At 43.8% G+C, this 13647-nt stretch overlaps 1 protein-coding gene across 6 annotated transcripts; it reads right to left on the bottom strand.

Moving 5' to 3' along the window:
* Positions 1-317: 317 nt before the first annotated feature.
* SPA17 (sperm autoantigenic protein 17) lies at positions 318-13622 on the bottom strand. Of its 6 annotated transcripts, none has more exons than XM_053366487.1 (5): positions 13510-13622; positions 8483-8668; positions 5218-5288; positions 4567-4632; positions 318-645 (listed from the first exon to the last, which is right to left on the bottom strand). In XM_053366487.1, the coding sequence occupies exons 2-5, from the start codon at positions 8634-8636 to the stop codon at positions 433-435; spliced, it is 504 nt and encodes a 167-aa protein (XP_053222462.1). In that variant the 5' UTR covers positions 8637-8668; positions 13510-13622; the 3' UTR covers positions 318-432. The 6 variants fall into 6 exon arrangements, with proteins under 6 accessions (XP_053222462.1, XP_053222466.1, XP_053222463.1 ...); XM_053366491.1 differs by having other exon boundaries at positions 8483-8662; positions 13510-13621; XM_053366488.1 differs by lacking the exon at positions 13510-13622 and adding an exon at positions 13259-13365.
* Between the last annotated feature and the right edge of the window lie 25 nt (positions 13623-13647).

Genomic DNA, 13647 nt, shown 5'->3' with positions numbered 1-13647 from the left:
ATATAAAAATCTCCAACCCAAACTAAAGATTCCCCGCCCAGCCACCAGAGGCACCAAGACTGGCATAACCACAAAAGGAAACAAGAAGAGCAAGGCCTGATTGTACAGGCTACAACGTTCATGAAGGTGCTTTGCACTTTACATCCAGAGAACCACAACAACTTAGCAAATGAAATATTAACGGAGCCATAAGATCATATACCTCCTTTTGCTCCTCAATGTAGCCAAAAGGATGAAGTAGTAGGAGACTCACTATTTGTGCCTTAAAACAGATTCAGGATGCTGTTCTGCTAATGAGCACCAAGAATGACAAGGTGCATTTTTGAAGGTTATTGTTTATTTCATAAACGTGACACATGCTCCTAAAGCAGACCCAGGGGCTTTGCCTTACGCCACTTCTAAACTTGATTGCTGGCAGGTTGCTGTGTAGCATTACTGTGGCTCTTTATTTTCAGGTTCACTTGGCTTTTCCTCCTTTCCCGGTGCCTTCTCCTCCTCCCTCACTTCTTCCAATTCTTCTTTTGTGGATTTTGTGTTCCTCCTTGATCTGTATCCCCTGTATGTGGCTTGAATTTTTGTAGCAGCCTCTTCTTCAGTTAGGCTCATAATACTCATAGCTGCTGGTGGTTTCTCCACTCTTCCCTCCTTTACAATGGAAAAGAAAAAAACAAATGTACATGTCTAAGCTTTGCCTTTAACCAGATGAGCGGTTTGAAGAGATATACAGTGGTAAAGGGAAAGGGAAAGGGACCCCTGACCATTAGGTCCAGTCGTGGCCGACTCTGGGGTTGTGGTGCTCATCTAGCTTTATTGGCCAAGGGAGCTGGCGTACAGCTTCTGGGTCATGTGGCCAGCATGACTAAGCCACTTCTGGCAAACCAGAGCAGCCCACGGAAACGCCGTTTACCTTCCTGCCAGAGTGGTACCTATTTATCTACTTGCACTTTGATGTGCTCTCGAACCACTAGGCTGGCAGGAGCAGGGACCGAGCAACGGGAGCTCACCCCGTCACGGGGATTCAAACCGCCAACCTTCTGATCGGCAAGTCCTAGGCTCTGCGGTTTAACCCACAGCACCACCCACGTCCCATATACAGTGGTACCTTGGGTTAAGAACTTAATTCGTTCTGGAGGTCTGTTCTTAACCTAAAACTGTTCTTAACCTGAAGCACCACTTTAGCTAATGGGGCCTCCTGCTGCCGCTGCGCCACCGCTGCACGATTTCAGTTCCCATCCTGAAGCAGAGTTCTTAACCCGAGGTAATATTTCTGGGTTAGCGGAGTCTGTAACCTGAAGCGGATGTAACCTGAAGCGGATGTAACCCGAGGTATCACTGTATAGATCTCTCTTTGAAAAAGAGAATGAGAGTTTTAAAAGTAACTCAAACCTCCATTATTCCAAAGGCCTTTTGGAAGGTGGTTTATGAGTCCTAGGTGGGTGGGAAAACAAAATGCAACTTGTTTTGTCATTTTTTAAATATGTACTTTCCACAATATATTCACAGGACTATTTTTAGTGCTAGATGTTCTGTATGTCACTTGGGCAACTTTCCATCATTTTTTCAAAGGAAGTTTTGTCTGCTGAAAATGTGAGAATTTAGCACTCAGAATTTAGATATTACCAACTGTTCATCCTTGGGATGCAAGAGGAAAAAATCCCCTACCAGAAGAGAGGGGAGCAATGCCATAGTCTGCAGTTGCCTAATCTGTTTGCCTGCAATGGACAAAGGCTTCAATGTCATTCAAACGTTACAAAATACAGAGGGTACACTTCATCCATAGTTAAGAAGTTTCAAATCCCAGTGATTTCAATGGGTGAACAGAACATAAGCTTAAGCCTGCAAATATCTGCACACCTACCTGGAAATAATCCCCACAAACACAGCAGGGCTTCCTTCTGACTAAATATGCATATCATCATCATCAGGGCTGGGCAATATACCAATATATTGTCCAAAACTGGCTTTAAGTCCATATCATGATACCGGTTTCATAATTTCTGACCTGCCAATATACTGCGAATCATGTTGTGTGTGTGTGTGTTATGCAAAAAGCAAGATGCGAAGAAAACCGTTAAGCCAGTCAGTGCCTCTACATAGATCCAACCTTATTTCAGATATTGTGATACAGTGGTATAGCGGGCAATATGTTTAGCGGGCGGTATATCACGATGTTGAAAACCACCCAGCCCTAATCATCATCCTATTTGTTGCTGCCTTTCCACAAAAAGAAGCATGCACAATGTGGTTTACAACAAAGAAAAGAGTAAAGGTAAAGGTAAAAAGGGACCCCTGACCATTAGGTCCAGTCGTGACCGACTCTGTGATTGCGGCACTCATTTCACTTTATTGGCAGAGAGCCGACATACAACTTCCACGTCATGTGGCCAGCATGACTAAGCCGCTTCTGGCGAACCACAGCAGCACACGGAAATGCCATTTACCTTCCCGCCGGAGCGGTACCTATTTATCTACTTGCACTTTGACATGCTTTCGAATGGCTAGGTTGGCAGGAGCAGGGACCGAAAAATGGGAGCTCACCCCGTCACGGGGATTTGAACCGCCGACCTTCTGATCAGCAAGTCCTAGGCTCTGTGGTTTAACCCACACCGCCACCCGCATCCCTAAGAAAAGAGCACTACACCTCAAAATCAACATTGCAAGAACAATTTCATAGTAACATCATAAAACGACAACACAATAGCAATTATAAAGGTAAGGTAAAGGTACCCCTGCCCGTACGGGCCAGTCTTGACAGACTCTAGGGTTGTGCGCCCATCTCACTCAAGAGGCCGGGGGTCAGCGCTGTCCGGAGACACTTCCGGGTCACGTGGCCAGCGTGACATCACTGCTCTGGCGAGCCAGAGCCGCACACGGAAACGCCGTTTACCTTCCCGCTAGAAAGCGGTCCCTATTTATCTACTTGCACCCGGGGGTGCTTTCGAACTGCTAGGTTGCAGGCGCTGGGACCGAGCAACGGGAGCGCACCCCGCCGCGGGGATTCGAACCGCCGACCTTTCAATCGGCAAGCCCTAGGTGCTGAGGCTTTTACCCACAGCGCCACCCGCGTCCCAATAGCAATTATAACTGCATGCAAAAAGCAGTATTTCAATACTAGAGTATAAATATAACAAGATTAAATTAACATTACACCTTCTAGCAACATCAGAAATAACAAGGGAGCATGCCAGTTTCACCTTAGTCCTATGGTGTTGCTCACACTGCAAGCCTTTTTCATAGAAAGCAATGGGACTTTAAACACTTGGCTGGGCTGTGCCTACATTTTCCCTGATGGAACTTGTTGAACAAAAGTGTAACATAGCTGTCAGTGATGAGTTGCTCCCTTTGATTGCAGGTTCAGAGATACAACTCAAACATCCAGGTGTCTTGGGGAAATGTTAGAAATAGGGCAGGCGTAGGCAAACTCTGGCCCTCCAAATGTTTGGGACTACAATTCCAATCATCCCTGACCACTGGTCCTGTTAAGCTAGGGATGATGGAAATTGTAGTCCCAAACATCTGGAGGGCCAGAGTTTGCCTATGCCTGAAATAGGGCCAGCTGCCAATGATGTTGATTTCCAGAAGATTTCTATGCAGATTAGGGCAACTTGCTTAGGAAAATATCCTGATGCCTTGGAGAGGACATGGGCGTAGCCAGGATTTATTGAGGGGGACAGGCTTTATGTTAGGGGGCAGAACTGAGTTATCTGCAATTGGTCAGTTAGTTAAATATTTTTATTTCTTTACTTGATTTGAGTGAGACAACTGCCCCCCCCCCCCCGCTACCTACATGGGAGAGGGAGCTAATTCGCAATGTTTATTCTACCTGTATTTAAAACTAAGGACCTGACACCATCAAGCTTACCTAATATTGCATTTGCAACTGGCATCCATTCATAGTTACTAATTAATTTATGAAATGGGAAAACTTTCCATTGGAAAATTTTCTGTTTAATTTTTCCCACACCACATTGCCACTGTCTGCCACTTTATCCAAAGCAGATTTAGAGATGTGTTAACTGCTCTCACTTATGTGACTAGGCTAATTTCTCTCTCTCCCCCCCCCCCGCCATGCATTTAACTTCAAGTGAAGGATTTTTTTCAGTGGATCAGCAACTAGGGATTTGAAACTGGAATCCATGCAGGGAAGAAGAGACTCCATAGATTGCTACCGATGAGAGTCCCTGGGTTGTATCCAAAGTAGAGCTAAGTTGGTAAGTCACAGTCCTGTGTTCAGAAGGTTTTCTGTTTGTGCAACAGATTCTCCCCCCTCCCCAATCTGTTCTTGGGGTTCCCCATACCCTCTGGAAGGCACAGGGTGCACATGGTGGGAAGATGATGGGATGTTTTAGTTGGATGCCTCCCTCTGTAAAAAGCAATGGAAATTATTTAGAAAAGTGAAAAGATCATGACAAATTGACTGTTGCTGCACTCTATGCAAATATTACTCTGGCCTCGCGGCAGCTTTTGAGCATGGCAAGGTCAGTAGTGATTTAGCTATGTAGCAAAGGGCTGAGAATGGTCTTCAGGTTCAAGAAAAGTACAGTGAACTCATTGAAGATTGCTTACTGGCTGTGCCTCAGATCCTTCCTTCTTCTCCTCTGCTTTATCGCCACCTCCTGGTGGTGCAAGTTCCTGCAAAAACAAAGGCTATTTTCAATGCGCTTGCTTGCAAGAAGAGAACCAGGGTCTGGTGGTACAGGTGATACTTAATTCAAGCCCAATCAAGGTGTAGGATGAGAAGGGTTAGGGAGTTGCTCACAATCATTTGGGTGTGTGGTTTTCTCTAGATCAGGGAACTTGTAGCTTTCCAGATGCTGTCGGACTCCATTTCCACAACCAATGTGAGTCAGGATTGATGGGAACTGAAGTGTGACACCATTTAAGGTCACAAGTTCCTCACCCACAGTCTAGGAAGGGGTGGACTATGTGCCTTGAGAGCCTCTGTGACCAAATCAACAAACACATTTGTTTTTTCTACCACCTTCCATAGTACTGTTACACAATTGACACATTCAAGTGTTAAATGAGCACCTAGAATTATTTCTGAGCTTTTGATTCAGTTCAGGCATAGAAATTTGGGGGCGGTGGCAGATGTTTAACCTGCCCTTCCAAAGCACAACAGTGCTTCCTATGCTACTAAGCTGTCTCTGCCCACACCCTCTGGCCTGTTAGTCCCATCCCGTCCCCCCAATATGCCCACCATAAAATAAGACTTACATTGAAGGCATGGTTATTGTAGTATCGGTCGTCTATTTTTGCTCCCCATTCACATGGATCATAACCACTTTCTAAACAGAGTTTTGTAAAAGAAAATAAACACTGATTTATTTTATATGAAATAAGGGTCATATCCAATGCTGGTCACTAAAATTAAATAGGCATAGCTAACTTGGATCTATTGTTCTTGTGTGTCTAATCTAAGTACAGTTTGGTTGGGGACAAACCCAAAATAAGCTACCCATTCAAGTATTTAGAGTAGCAGCTGCAATGAAATGCAGGTATCAAGTAACATGTCTTGGTCTAGCTATGCACTTTCAGCTTTAGGGATTGTAGGATTATTTTTCTTTTAAAAATCTCTTCACTATTTATACTTACACCTGTGTACTTATATACAGCCAAGTGCAAGACAAAGGGGGAAGCAACTGCAAAATTCTCTATGGAGTTGAGTCAGGATTGTAAGTCAGAACACATGTATTTCCTTCCAAAAAAAGAGCAGAAACAACCAAGTATGATGGGTTATAGTAAATGAGTGAATGGGCAAAACAATGCTTTAAAACATCTTGTTTTCAACAGGGAAAAATGGTCTGATAATGAAAGAAACGTAGAGTAAGAGCTGGAATGATACACGTCATGAAACATTTGCCCAATCTTACTGAGTTAAGGTATCCAATTTTGCATGAGTAGGTGGGAAGTAGAATGGTAATCAAGGACAGTTGGGTGGCAAAATGAGAAGTGACTATACTGGCTACTCATACCATTTTAAGTAACAGATGGTGCAAAAAGGAGTTAGTACATTGCAATCCTATGCACGTCTCCTGAGAAATAAACATATACTCCCAAGAAAGTATCAATAGTATTGCTGCCTATATCTGTTTTCAGCAACTACTTCAGGTCCCACAAACTGAGAGCTGCTACTTCATTTGTACTGCTTTGGAGGACCAACCCCATCTTGCGTACAACTGCTTATTCCACTCTGTTGACCATCACCCATCCTAAGCAGACAATTTCCACAGGTACATTAATCACAGGTGGGAAACAATCTCAGTGTCCTGTGACCCAAACTCTTAATTTCTTTTTAGATGCATAGCCTGCTTTTGGGCTGGAATACACAAACAGGCTTAAGGCGTTCATACAGTTCAACAGTTTCCCTTGAGACAGTAAAATATTTTTAAAAACATAAAAAACAAAACAAATGCTCACAATGCAGCATCTAGACTGGTGACTGGGAGTGGCTGCCAAGACCACACCAGTTCTGAAAGACCTACATTGGCTCCCAGTATGTTTCCGAGCACAATTCAAAGTGTTGGTGATGACCTTTAAAGCCCTAAACGGCCCAGGCCCAGTATACCTGAAGAAGCATTTCCACCCCCATCGTTCTGCTGGACACTGAGGTCCAGCTCCGAGGGCCTTCTGGCAGTTTCCTCGCTGCAAGAAGTAAGGTTACAGGGAACCAGGCAGAGGGCCTTCTCGGTAGTGGGGCCTGCCCTGTGTAATGCCCTTCCATCAGATGCCAAGGAAATAAACAACTATCCAACTTTTAGAAGACATCTGAAGGCAGCTCTGTTTAGGGAAGTTTTTAATGTTTGATGTTTTATCATCTTTTTAATATTCTGTTGGGAGCCACCCAGAGTTATGGCACATATGTTTTTCCAGTCCTATGTAGGGCTGTGCCCTAACCATGTGTGGGGAATGTGTGACCCTCCAGATGCTGTTGGACCGGCCCTTGCTTCATCCCTGCCTGTGAGTCATGTAGGCTGGAACTGATGGTAACTGGAGTTCAACAACAACTGGAGGGTGACGTGCTCTCTCTCCATCCCTGTCCTAAACATGTCTTTTTAGATTTTTATAAAGCAAACATAAGAAGCTTAGCCTGGCTCCCCATGTTTGTAAATATTTTTCCTGTCCTGCTTATGCAGACAGATCTGCACGGTGTCCTTAAGTTGCATAATAAAATCTGGCTTCACAATTTGTGTTTCGGGGCCAGGTGGATAAGGTGTAGAACTCACAGAACCCCATTATGAAACTGCTGATGCTGCATGCCCTATAAAATTAAAATAACCCTCCTGAGTGTCAGTCTGCCTAGCAACATCTACACGTATAGAACCAATTACATTCTGAAGGTCTGCTAAAGAACAGTGTATTTTGAAAGGAAGGTATCATTCCAAGCAAAAAAGTGTAGGCTTCTACCTGCAGCTCTGAGGCACAACTGAGTATTGCCTCTGGGAAGAGGAAAACTAATTATATGAGATGGTAAGGGGTTCTTTCTCTTGCACCCAGAACATTCACTGCTCACTAACTTTCCTTGCATAACGCTATAAACCTTCTCCAAAAGTGTCATTTACTAGACATTTTAAAAACAAAGAAGAGGCCAAATAGCTCTGAGCTTCACTGTGAGTCATCCTGCAATTAAAAACACCACCACATGTTTGTAGCTTGGTCAATCAGCAAGACTGCTTCCTCCGGCCGGCTATTTTTTTAAAAATGCTTCATAAAAATTCTCCCAAAGAACTAGGAGTACCACATTATCAAGAGAAGGCCACAACAACATGAAATTAATCATACTTGGCTTGCTCTCAAGTAGCTTCAAATGAAGAAAGAGGCTTCAAATCCATCAGGGGCTTTTTCCTTGCCTCAAGATGCAATCCTACTATCAACACACTTTCCTGGATAGTACCTATATATAAAGTAGACAGGAAAGTCCTACACCTGATTTTAGTAGAGGGTCAAAATGCAACAGTGTGTAAGAAACCTTCTATCTTGGAAAAGAGAAGTGTAAAGATGTGGAATCTTTGCTCCTTGTTCACAGAGCAAGCCATTGCACACCAAATGGCCAGTAAGGGAAAGAGGAACATGTCTTCTCTGCACCCTCAGACTTCCGGTGCATTTTCTTCTTCCCATCCCACCAATCTAGGTTTCCCGTGACCTAAAGAAAATGCCTCTGTTTGTGTAAAGCTAGCACTGGGTAGTGTTTTATAGCTGCAACCACAAACAGTAAACTTCCACATCTGCCCTCCAGATGCTATGGACAGCTTCAATCATCCCTAAATACTGAAAGACTGTGATAGAAGCTGTAGTTTAAAACATCTGGAGGGCACCAGTTGAGAAAGGTTGCTGTACACACTTACCTGGAAGTCCCACTGAATACAGGGGGACTTCTGAATAACCTTGCATAGGATTAGGTTGGTTTGGATCTTTCCTCAGGGAGAAGAATGTGTGCACATTTACGTTAAACATATGTGAAATTATCTCAGTTTATGCTCACTTTCTCTTTCAATGAGAAGAGTTTCAAAATACTTGGCTGCAAAGCTTGGTATATCCGCAGGCTGGCTCCTCAAGACTTCCCTGGCAAGCCCTTCGAGCAGATTTGCAAATCCTGGAGGAATGCGTTGAGTGGTGTTGGAGAATGGAATGGACATTGTCTCTCAATAGGTTTCTATCCCACCTGCAGCTTCATTAACAAGAGAAATGCATTATTTTTGTATCTGAAAAACAGAATTTTTGTTGGTCTAATATATACAGATGTTACAAGTATTACAACTGAAGTTATGAAACTCATACATTCCCCACCCACTGCATCATTTACTGAATGAAGCGTGAACACAAATGCCTACATTATACTTAAGACACAAATAGCACAAAATAACAATAATCATCACTGCAATTTGCTATCTGATATTCAGAAATCTGCAACGGCAGCTTTACTCTGGGGCTGCAATGCCTTATTTATGAGATCTGTTGATGAAAAACGTTTTGATCAACCCGAAACAAGAACTCATTTAACCAGGGACAAGGTATTTAATTTAAAATAATTTTCTTTCAGGACCACAGACTGCACTTCCTTCTCTTTCTTACTATGAGACCAGAGAAGCCATGCCGGGGGCGGGGGGGGGGGGGAAGAGTGATTTAAAATTATTTTTAATACAGGTTCTTATATGGCAAGTGCCATATCAAGGCAAAATGCCCACAAAGACAAGAGATGTTCCTCTTCTAACATGATTTTTTTCACGAATAACTCCCCTTTTCTTCAAGAAAGGGGGTGCAGCTGGCATGAAGGAAGGCTAGGAAGGCAGCCTCAGATCTTCCTGTGAGAAGAGGGACCTCCTGCCTCAATCCCAGATGACTTCCTGACTTCATGGTGAATGGTCAGACACTGAGAGGGCTGCTGTTGTAGGCAGACCCTAGTGCAGGGCTGGGCCAGATGTGGTTCTTCAGGAATTTCTAGCTGACCATCAGAATGTCCCCAGCCTACACACCCTCCCTAGCTGCACCATCTGTAAATATTTTTCCCCTGGCTGGAATGTGTCCTTGAATACTGATGATGACTCTTGTGTGTCTAGAGCATAGAAAGTGGGGTCTGTGAGTGTCTGTGTTGAAGCTAGCCTAAAAAGAGAGATGCAACCTTCCTCAAGCATACTTCATTTATTAATTATATATCTTGTTGCAATTTATGAAAGCATGTATACTTTTCATGTTGCAAGCCACCTTGAGCATGGTTTGAACAGTGGAAAGGTGATATACAAATAAAATTACTGATGTATGTACACAGTGCTTTTTTTCTTTAAAAAATGTTTAGGGGTACTCTCATTTTCCTACTCATATTGAAATACTGCCCCTCAATGATGCCAAACTTAGATTCACAAAATGTTTAGGGGTATGCATACCCCTGCATCCCCCCAGAAAAAGGCACTGTTATACATATGCTATGCTTGAATGCATCATCTAAACACAAAAAGTATGCTATCTTCTGCAGGAATCCCCCCATATGCAAATTTATCTGTTTATGTGATTAAAGTTCAAACACTTAACTCACCAAGGTTTGGTTAAGTGGGCCCTACTTTTTAAAGCTTGGGAGTACATATTTCCACTAGCTAATTGCAGTTCAAACAGATGTTTAAAAGCACAGCAAAGCAGTCAATACAAAAGTCAAAGATTCAATAGAGCACCTCTGTTTCCTCAGTTCTGCCATTAGAAATAAACTCTAGGATATTAAATGACAACAGTTTGTTGTAAAATTATTCTTATGAATTTAGTAGCAAGCAAAGTCAGGGAATGCAGGAGTTACAGAAGATAGAAGCCTTAATTCATTCTATTCAGACATATTACACCTCTGCTAAAATTTCAGTTGCCTTTTATACAGTCACAGTTTACCTTCACAGCTTGAGCGAGGTTACAAATATGAGTTTGTGCACCTCTCATTACCCTAATGGATGTAATTAGAAGCGCAAGTACTCAGATCTGGAAACAGGAAACAAACTCATACATTCGCAAACACTTTCAACAGTGCAATCTTATACGTACATGTCTAAGTACTCCACAACAAGCAGAATTGGACTTTCTCTTAATTAAGTATGTATAGGATTGCAATCCTATGCTAACCACCTGGAAATAAACACCACTGAAAACAGTGAAACTTCCTTTTCAGTAAACATATAGTAATGTACTGCTAATTCGGTAACTGTGATTGCAATCAAACTATACTTAAGTCTCCTTGACCTTAATGGGTTCTGCATTCTGAGCTGCCTGCAAAGGATCAGAATGCAAAACTTACATGAATTTGTAATTTTTATTTGGGAAAATATTTTAAATTGTGGTATAACTACTGCCTGTAGCTGCTTGCAGTCCTAAGAACACTTACTTGAGAATAAGTTCCACTGAACTCAGTGGGATTTATACTCAAGTGAGTATACAGCTTTGGTCCTGTATACCTGAAGGAGCATCTTCCCCCTCATTGTTTAGCCCAGACACTGAGGTCCAGTTCTGAGGGCCTTCTGGCAGCTTCCTCATTGTGAGAAGTGAAGCTACAGGAACCAGGCAGAAGGCCTTTTCGGGTAGAGGTACCCAGCCTGCAGAATGCCGTCCCCTAGACAAATGAAGGCAGCCCTGTATCAGGAAACCTTTAATGTCTGATGTTTTGTTGTGCTTTTCTTATATTCTTTTGGAAGCTGCCCATTATGGCTGGGGCAACAAGTTATAAATAATAATTACTATTATTTCTATGTAAATATGCACAAGATTGAGCTGCAAACTGTGGATTTAGTAGCCTTACTGACAAAACAGACAGAAAAGTCTACATTCAAGGTTCAATTCAAAATGACCATTATTTTTAATTTTAAAACATAGATAGCACCCTTATATAGCACCCTTCATTTTGTTTAGGATTCTAGGGCAATGTACAATTTACTGGTCACCGTGCTTTCTTGTTCTATCTTTGAGATCAGCATAGAAATGTCACAGACATCGTTGACCCCAGCAATTCCCCCAACTCGGTTTATTCTTGTCTATCTTTAACATGTTACCATTCAACATGGTTGATATTATTAATTTATGATTAATTTCTTAACCTCCCTTCACCATGAGGTCCCAGAGCAGGTTACAACAATCTAAAAATATATTAAAAGATGACTTGTAATGAGCTATACCTATTATTAGGGATTAGTGACCTGTTTTCCAATTCCATTATTTTATAATGATCTTTTTTTTTAAAGCACTTCTTGGAAGAAGAGGAGCTGGGCCACTTCTAGACTGTCACTAATTTCAGGTGGAATTCAATCACATGCCAACAAATGTGAATAAATGCACAATAAATAGGTCTGGAAGTGCCCCGAGTCTCCCATTTGCTGGGAATCTGCACACACAAACATAAGACAGATGCTCTGCTTTCAAATGCAAGAGTAACAATCCCTCGTTACTTCCACACAACCCATTCACTGAATGTTCATTTTGATCTTGATTTGTTTGCAAGGAGGTAACATGATGTCGCATGAAGCAAATTTAATCCCATACTGGCTGAGACCCTACCTGCCTGCAGACTGTCTCGCCAGAGCGGTGCAAGCTCTAGTTATATCCGACTTGGACTACTGCAATGCAGTCTGTGTGGGACTTCCGTTGAAGGTGACCTGGAAACTACAATTAATCCAGAATGCGGCAGCTAGACTGGTGACTGGGAGTGGCCACCAAGACCATGTAACACCAGTCCTAAAGGATTTTCATTGGCTCCCAGTGTGTTTCTGAGCACAATTCAAAGTGTTAGTGCTGACCTTTAAAGCCCTAAACGGCCTCAGCCCAGTATACCTGAAGGAGCATCTCCACCTCCATCATTCAGCCCGGACACTGAGGTCCAGGTCCAAGGGTCTTCTGCTAGTTTCCTCCTTGCAAGAAGCAAAGTTACAGGAAACCAGGCAGAGGACCTTCTTGGTAGTGGCGTCTGCCCTGCAAGCGCCCTCCCATCAGATGTCAAGGAAATAAAGAACTATCTGACTTTTAGAAGACATCTGAAGGCAGCCCTGTTTAGGGAAGTTTTTTATGTTAGAAGTTTTATTTTGATTTTAATGTTATGTTCAAAGCCGCCCAGAGTGGCTGGGGAAACCCGGCCAGATGGGTGGGGTGGAAATAAATTATATTATTATTATTATTATTATTATTACTACTATTATTACTATTATTACTATTATTATTATTATTATTAAAAATGTCAGTCCCTCAACTCAGCTGCCATTATTATTATTATTATTATTATTATTATTATCCAGTGCGTTTTCCCCTCACTTTCTTCAGCGCAAAGAAGTCCCACAGAGTTTAGGAAATCCACTTTAAAGGTGCACCCTGAACTGGACAGCTTGAGGCGGAATCCCATCGGCCGAGTTGAACCAGTGGAAGCACCGGGGGGGGGGGGGCGTGGATTCTGTGGACCTCAAGACGTTGCTGGACTCTGGGTCCCAGCAGCCCCAAACCAGACGGGCCAACGGCCAGGATTAGCCGTAGACCCACTTATTCCCCACTGCCTGGGTCAGTCGCCCCTTCGTGTGGACGAGGCACTCTGCCCATGCTCAGAAACACTCGCCCTCTCCCGCCCCACCTGAAGGTGACGTCACAAAGCGGCTTCTCGCACTCCTATCAGTCTTATCCCACCTCGGCCTATTTGACTGTGGGGAGCGGGAGAGGAAGCGGCGGGAGCGACACCGAAACCCCACCTCTCGGCCCTTTTTCTCAACTCGCCTGAGAGAACCAAGAGAAAAGCTCTGCGTTTGTTGTCAGTTACCTTGGCAACCCAAACGGGACGGCAAGCGGGGAGGGACACAAGAGCGAACCGTTAGTGGATCTCTCGGCCGGTCGCTCTCGCGCAGCCCCGGATTCGTTCTCCGAGCCAAGGCCCGCCTCTCGGGTGCCCGGAGCCGCCCACCTATTGGACGACGGACCCGCCTTTCAAGCAAAAGTTTCGCCCCCTCCCCTGCCCGCCCACTCGAGGCCTCCGTTTATTGAAACTGCCTCAGCGCCGCTCTCGGGTTTCACCTGGTTGCCCGTTTACGCAAGGGGAAGCTCGCGGCGTGGCCAGAGAAGGAGGCGGTGGCGAGGCCAAGCCTTTTGGCCGAAGCAGGGGAGCCAGCGCTCCTGTCGCGTCTAGTCAGGGCCCATTGACTTGGGACTCTG

This window comes from Podarcis raffonei, chromosome 15, assembly GCF_027172205.1.
Source record: "Podarcis raffonei isolate rPodRaf1 chromosome 15, rPodRaf1.pri, whole genome shotgun sequence".
In the NCBI taxonomy this organism is placed as follows: Eukaryota; Metazoa; Chordata; class Lepidosauria; order Squamata; family Lacertidae; genus Podarcis; species Podarcis raffonei.
Note: the sequence above shows the minus strand (reverse complement) of the source record. Positions and strands in the feature narration are given on the sequence as shown.

What these genes read in the sequence shown, in the direction of transcription:
- SPA17 (XM_053366487.1), bottom strand. Translation starts at nt 8,636, where the DNA reads ATGTCCATTCCATTCTCCAACACCACTCAACGCATTCCTCCAGGATTT. An exon ending in TCTTCTCATTGAAAGAGAAA is followed by an intron (nt 5,289 to 8,482) that starts GTGAGCATAAAC and finishes AACTCTGTTTAG; the next exon opens with AAAGTGGTTATGATCCATGT. An exon ending in AAGGATCTGAGGCACAGCCA is followed by an intron (nt 646 to 4,566) that starts GTAAGCAATCTT and finishes TCCATTGTAAAG; the next exon opens with GAGGGAAGAGTGGAGAAACC.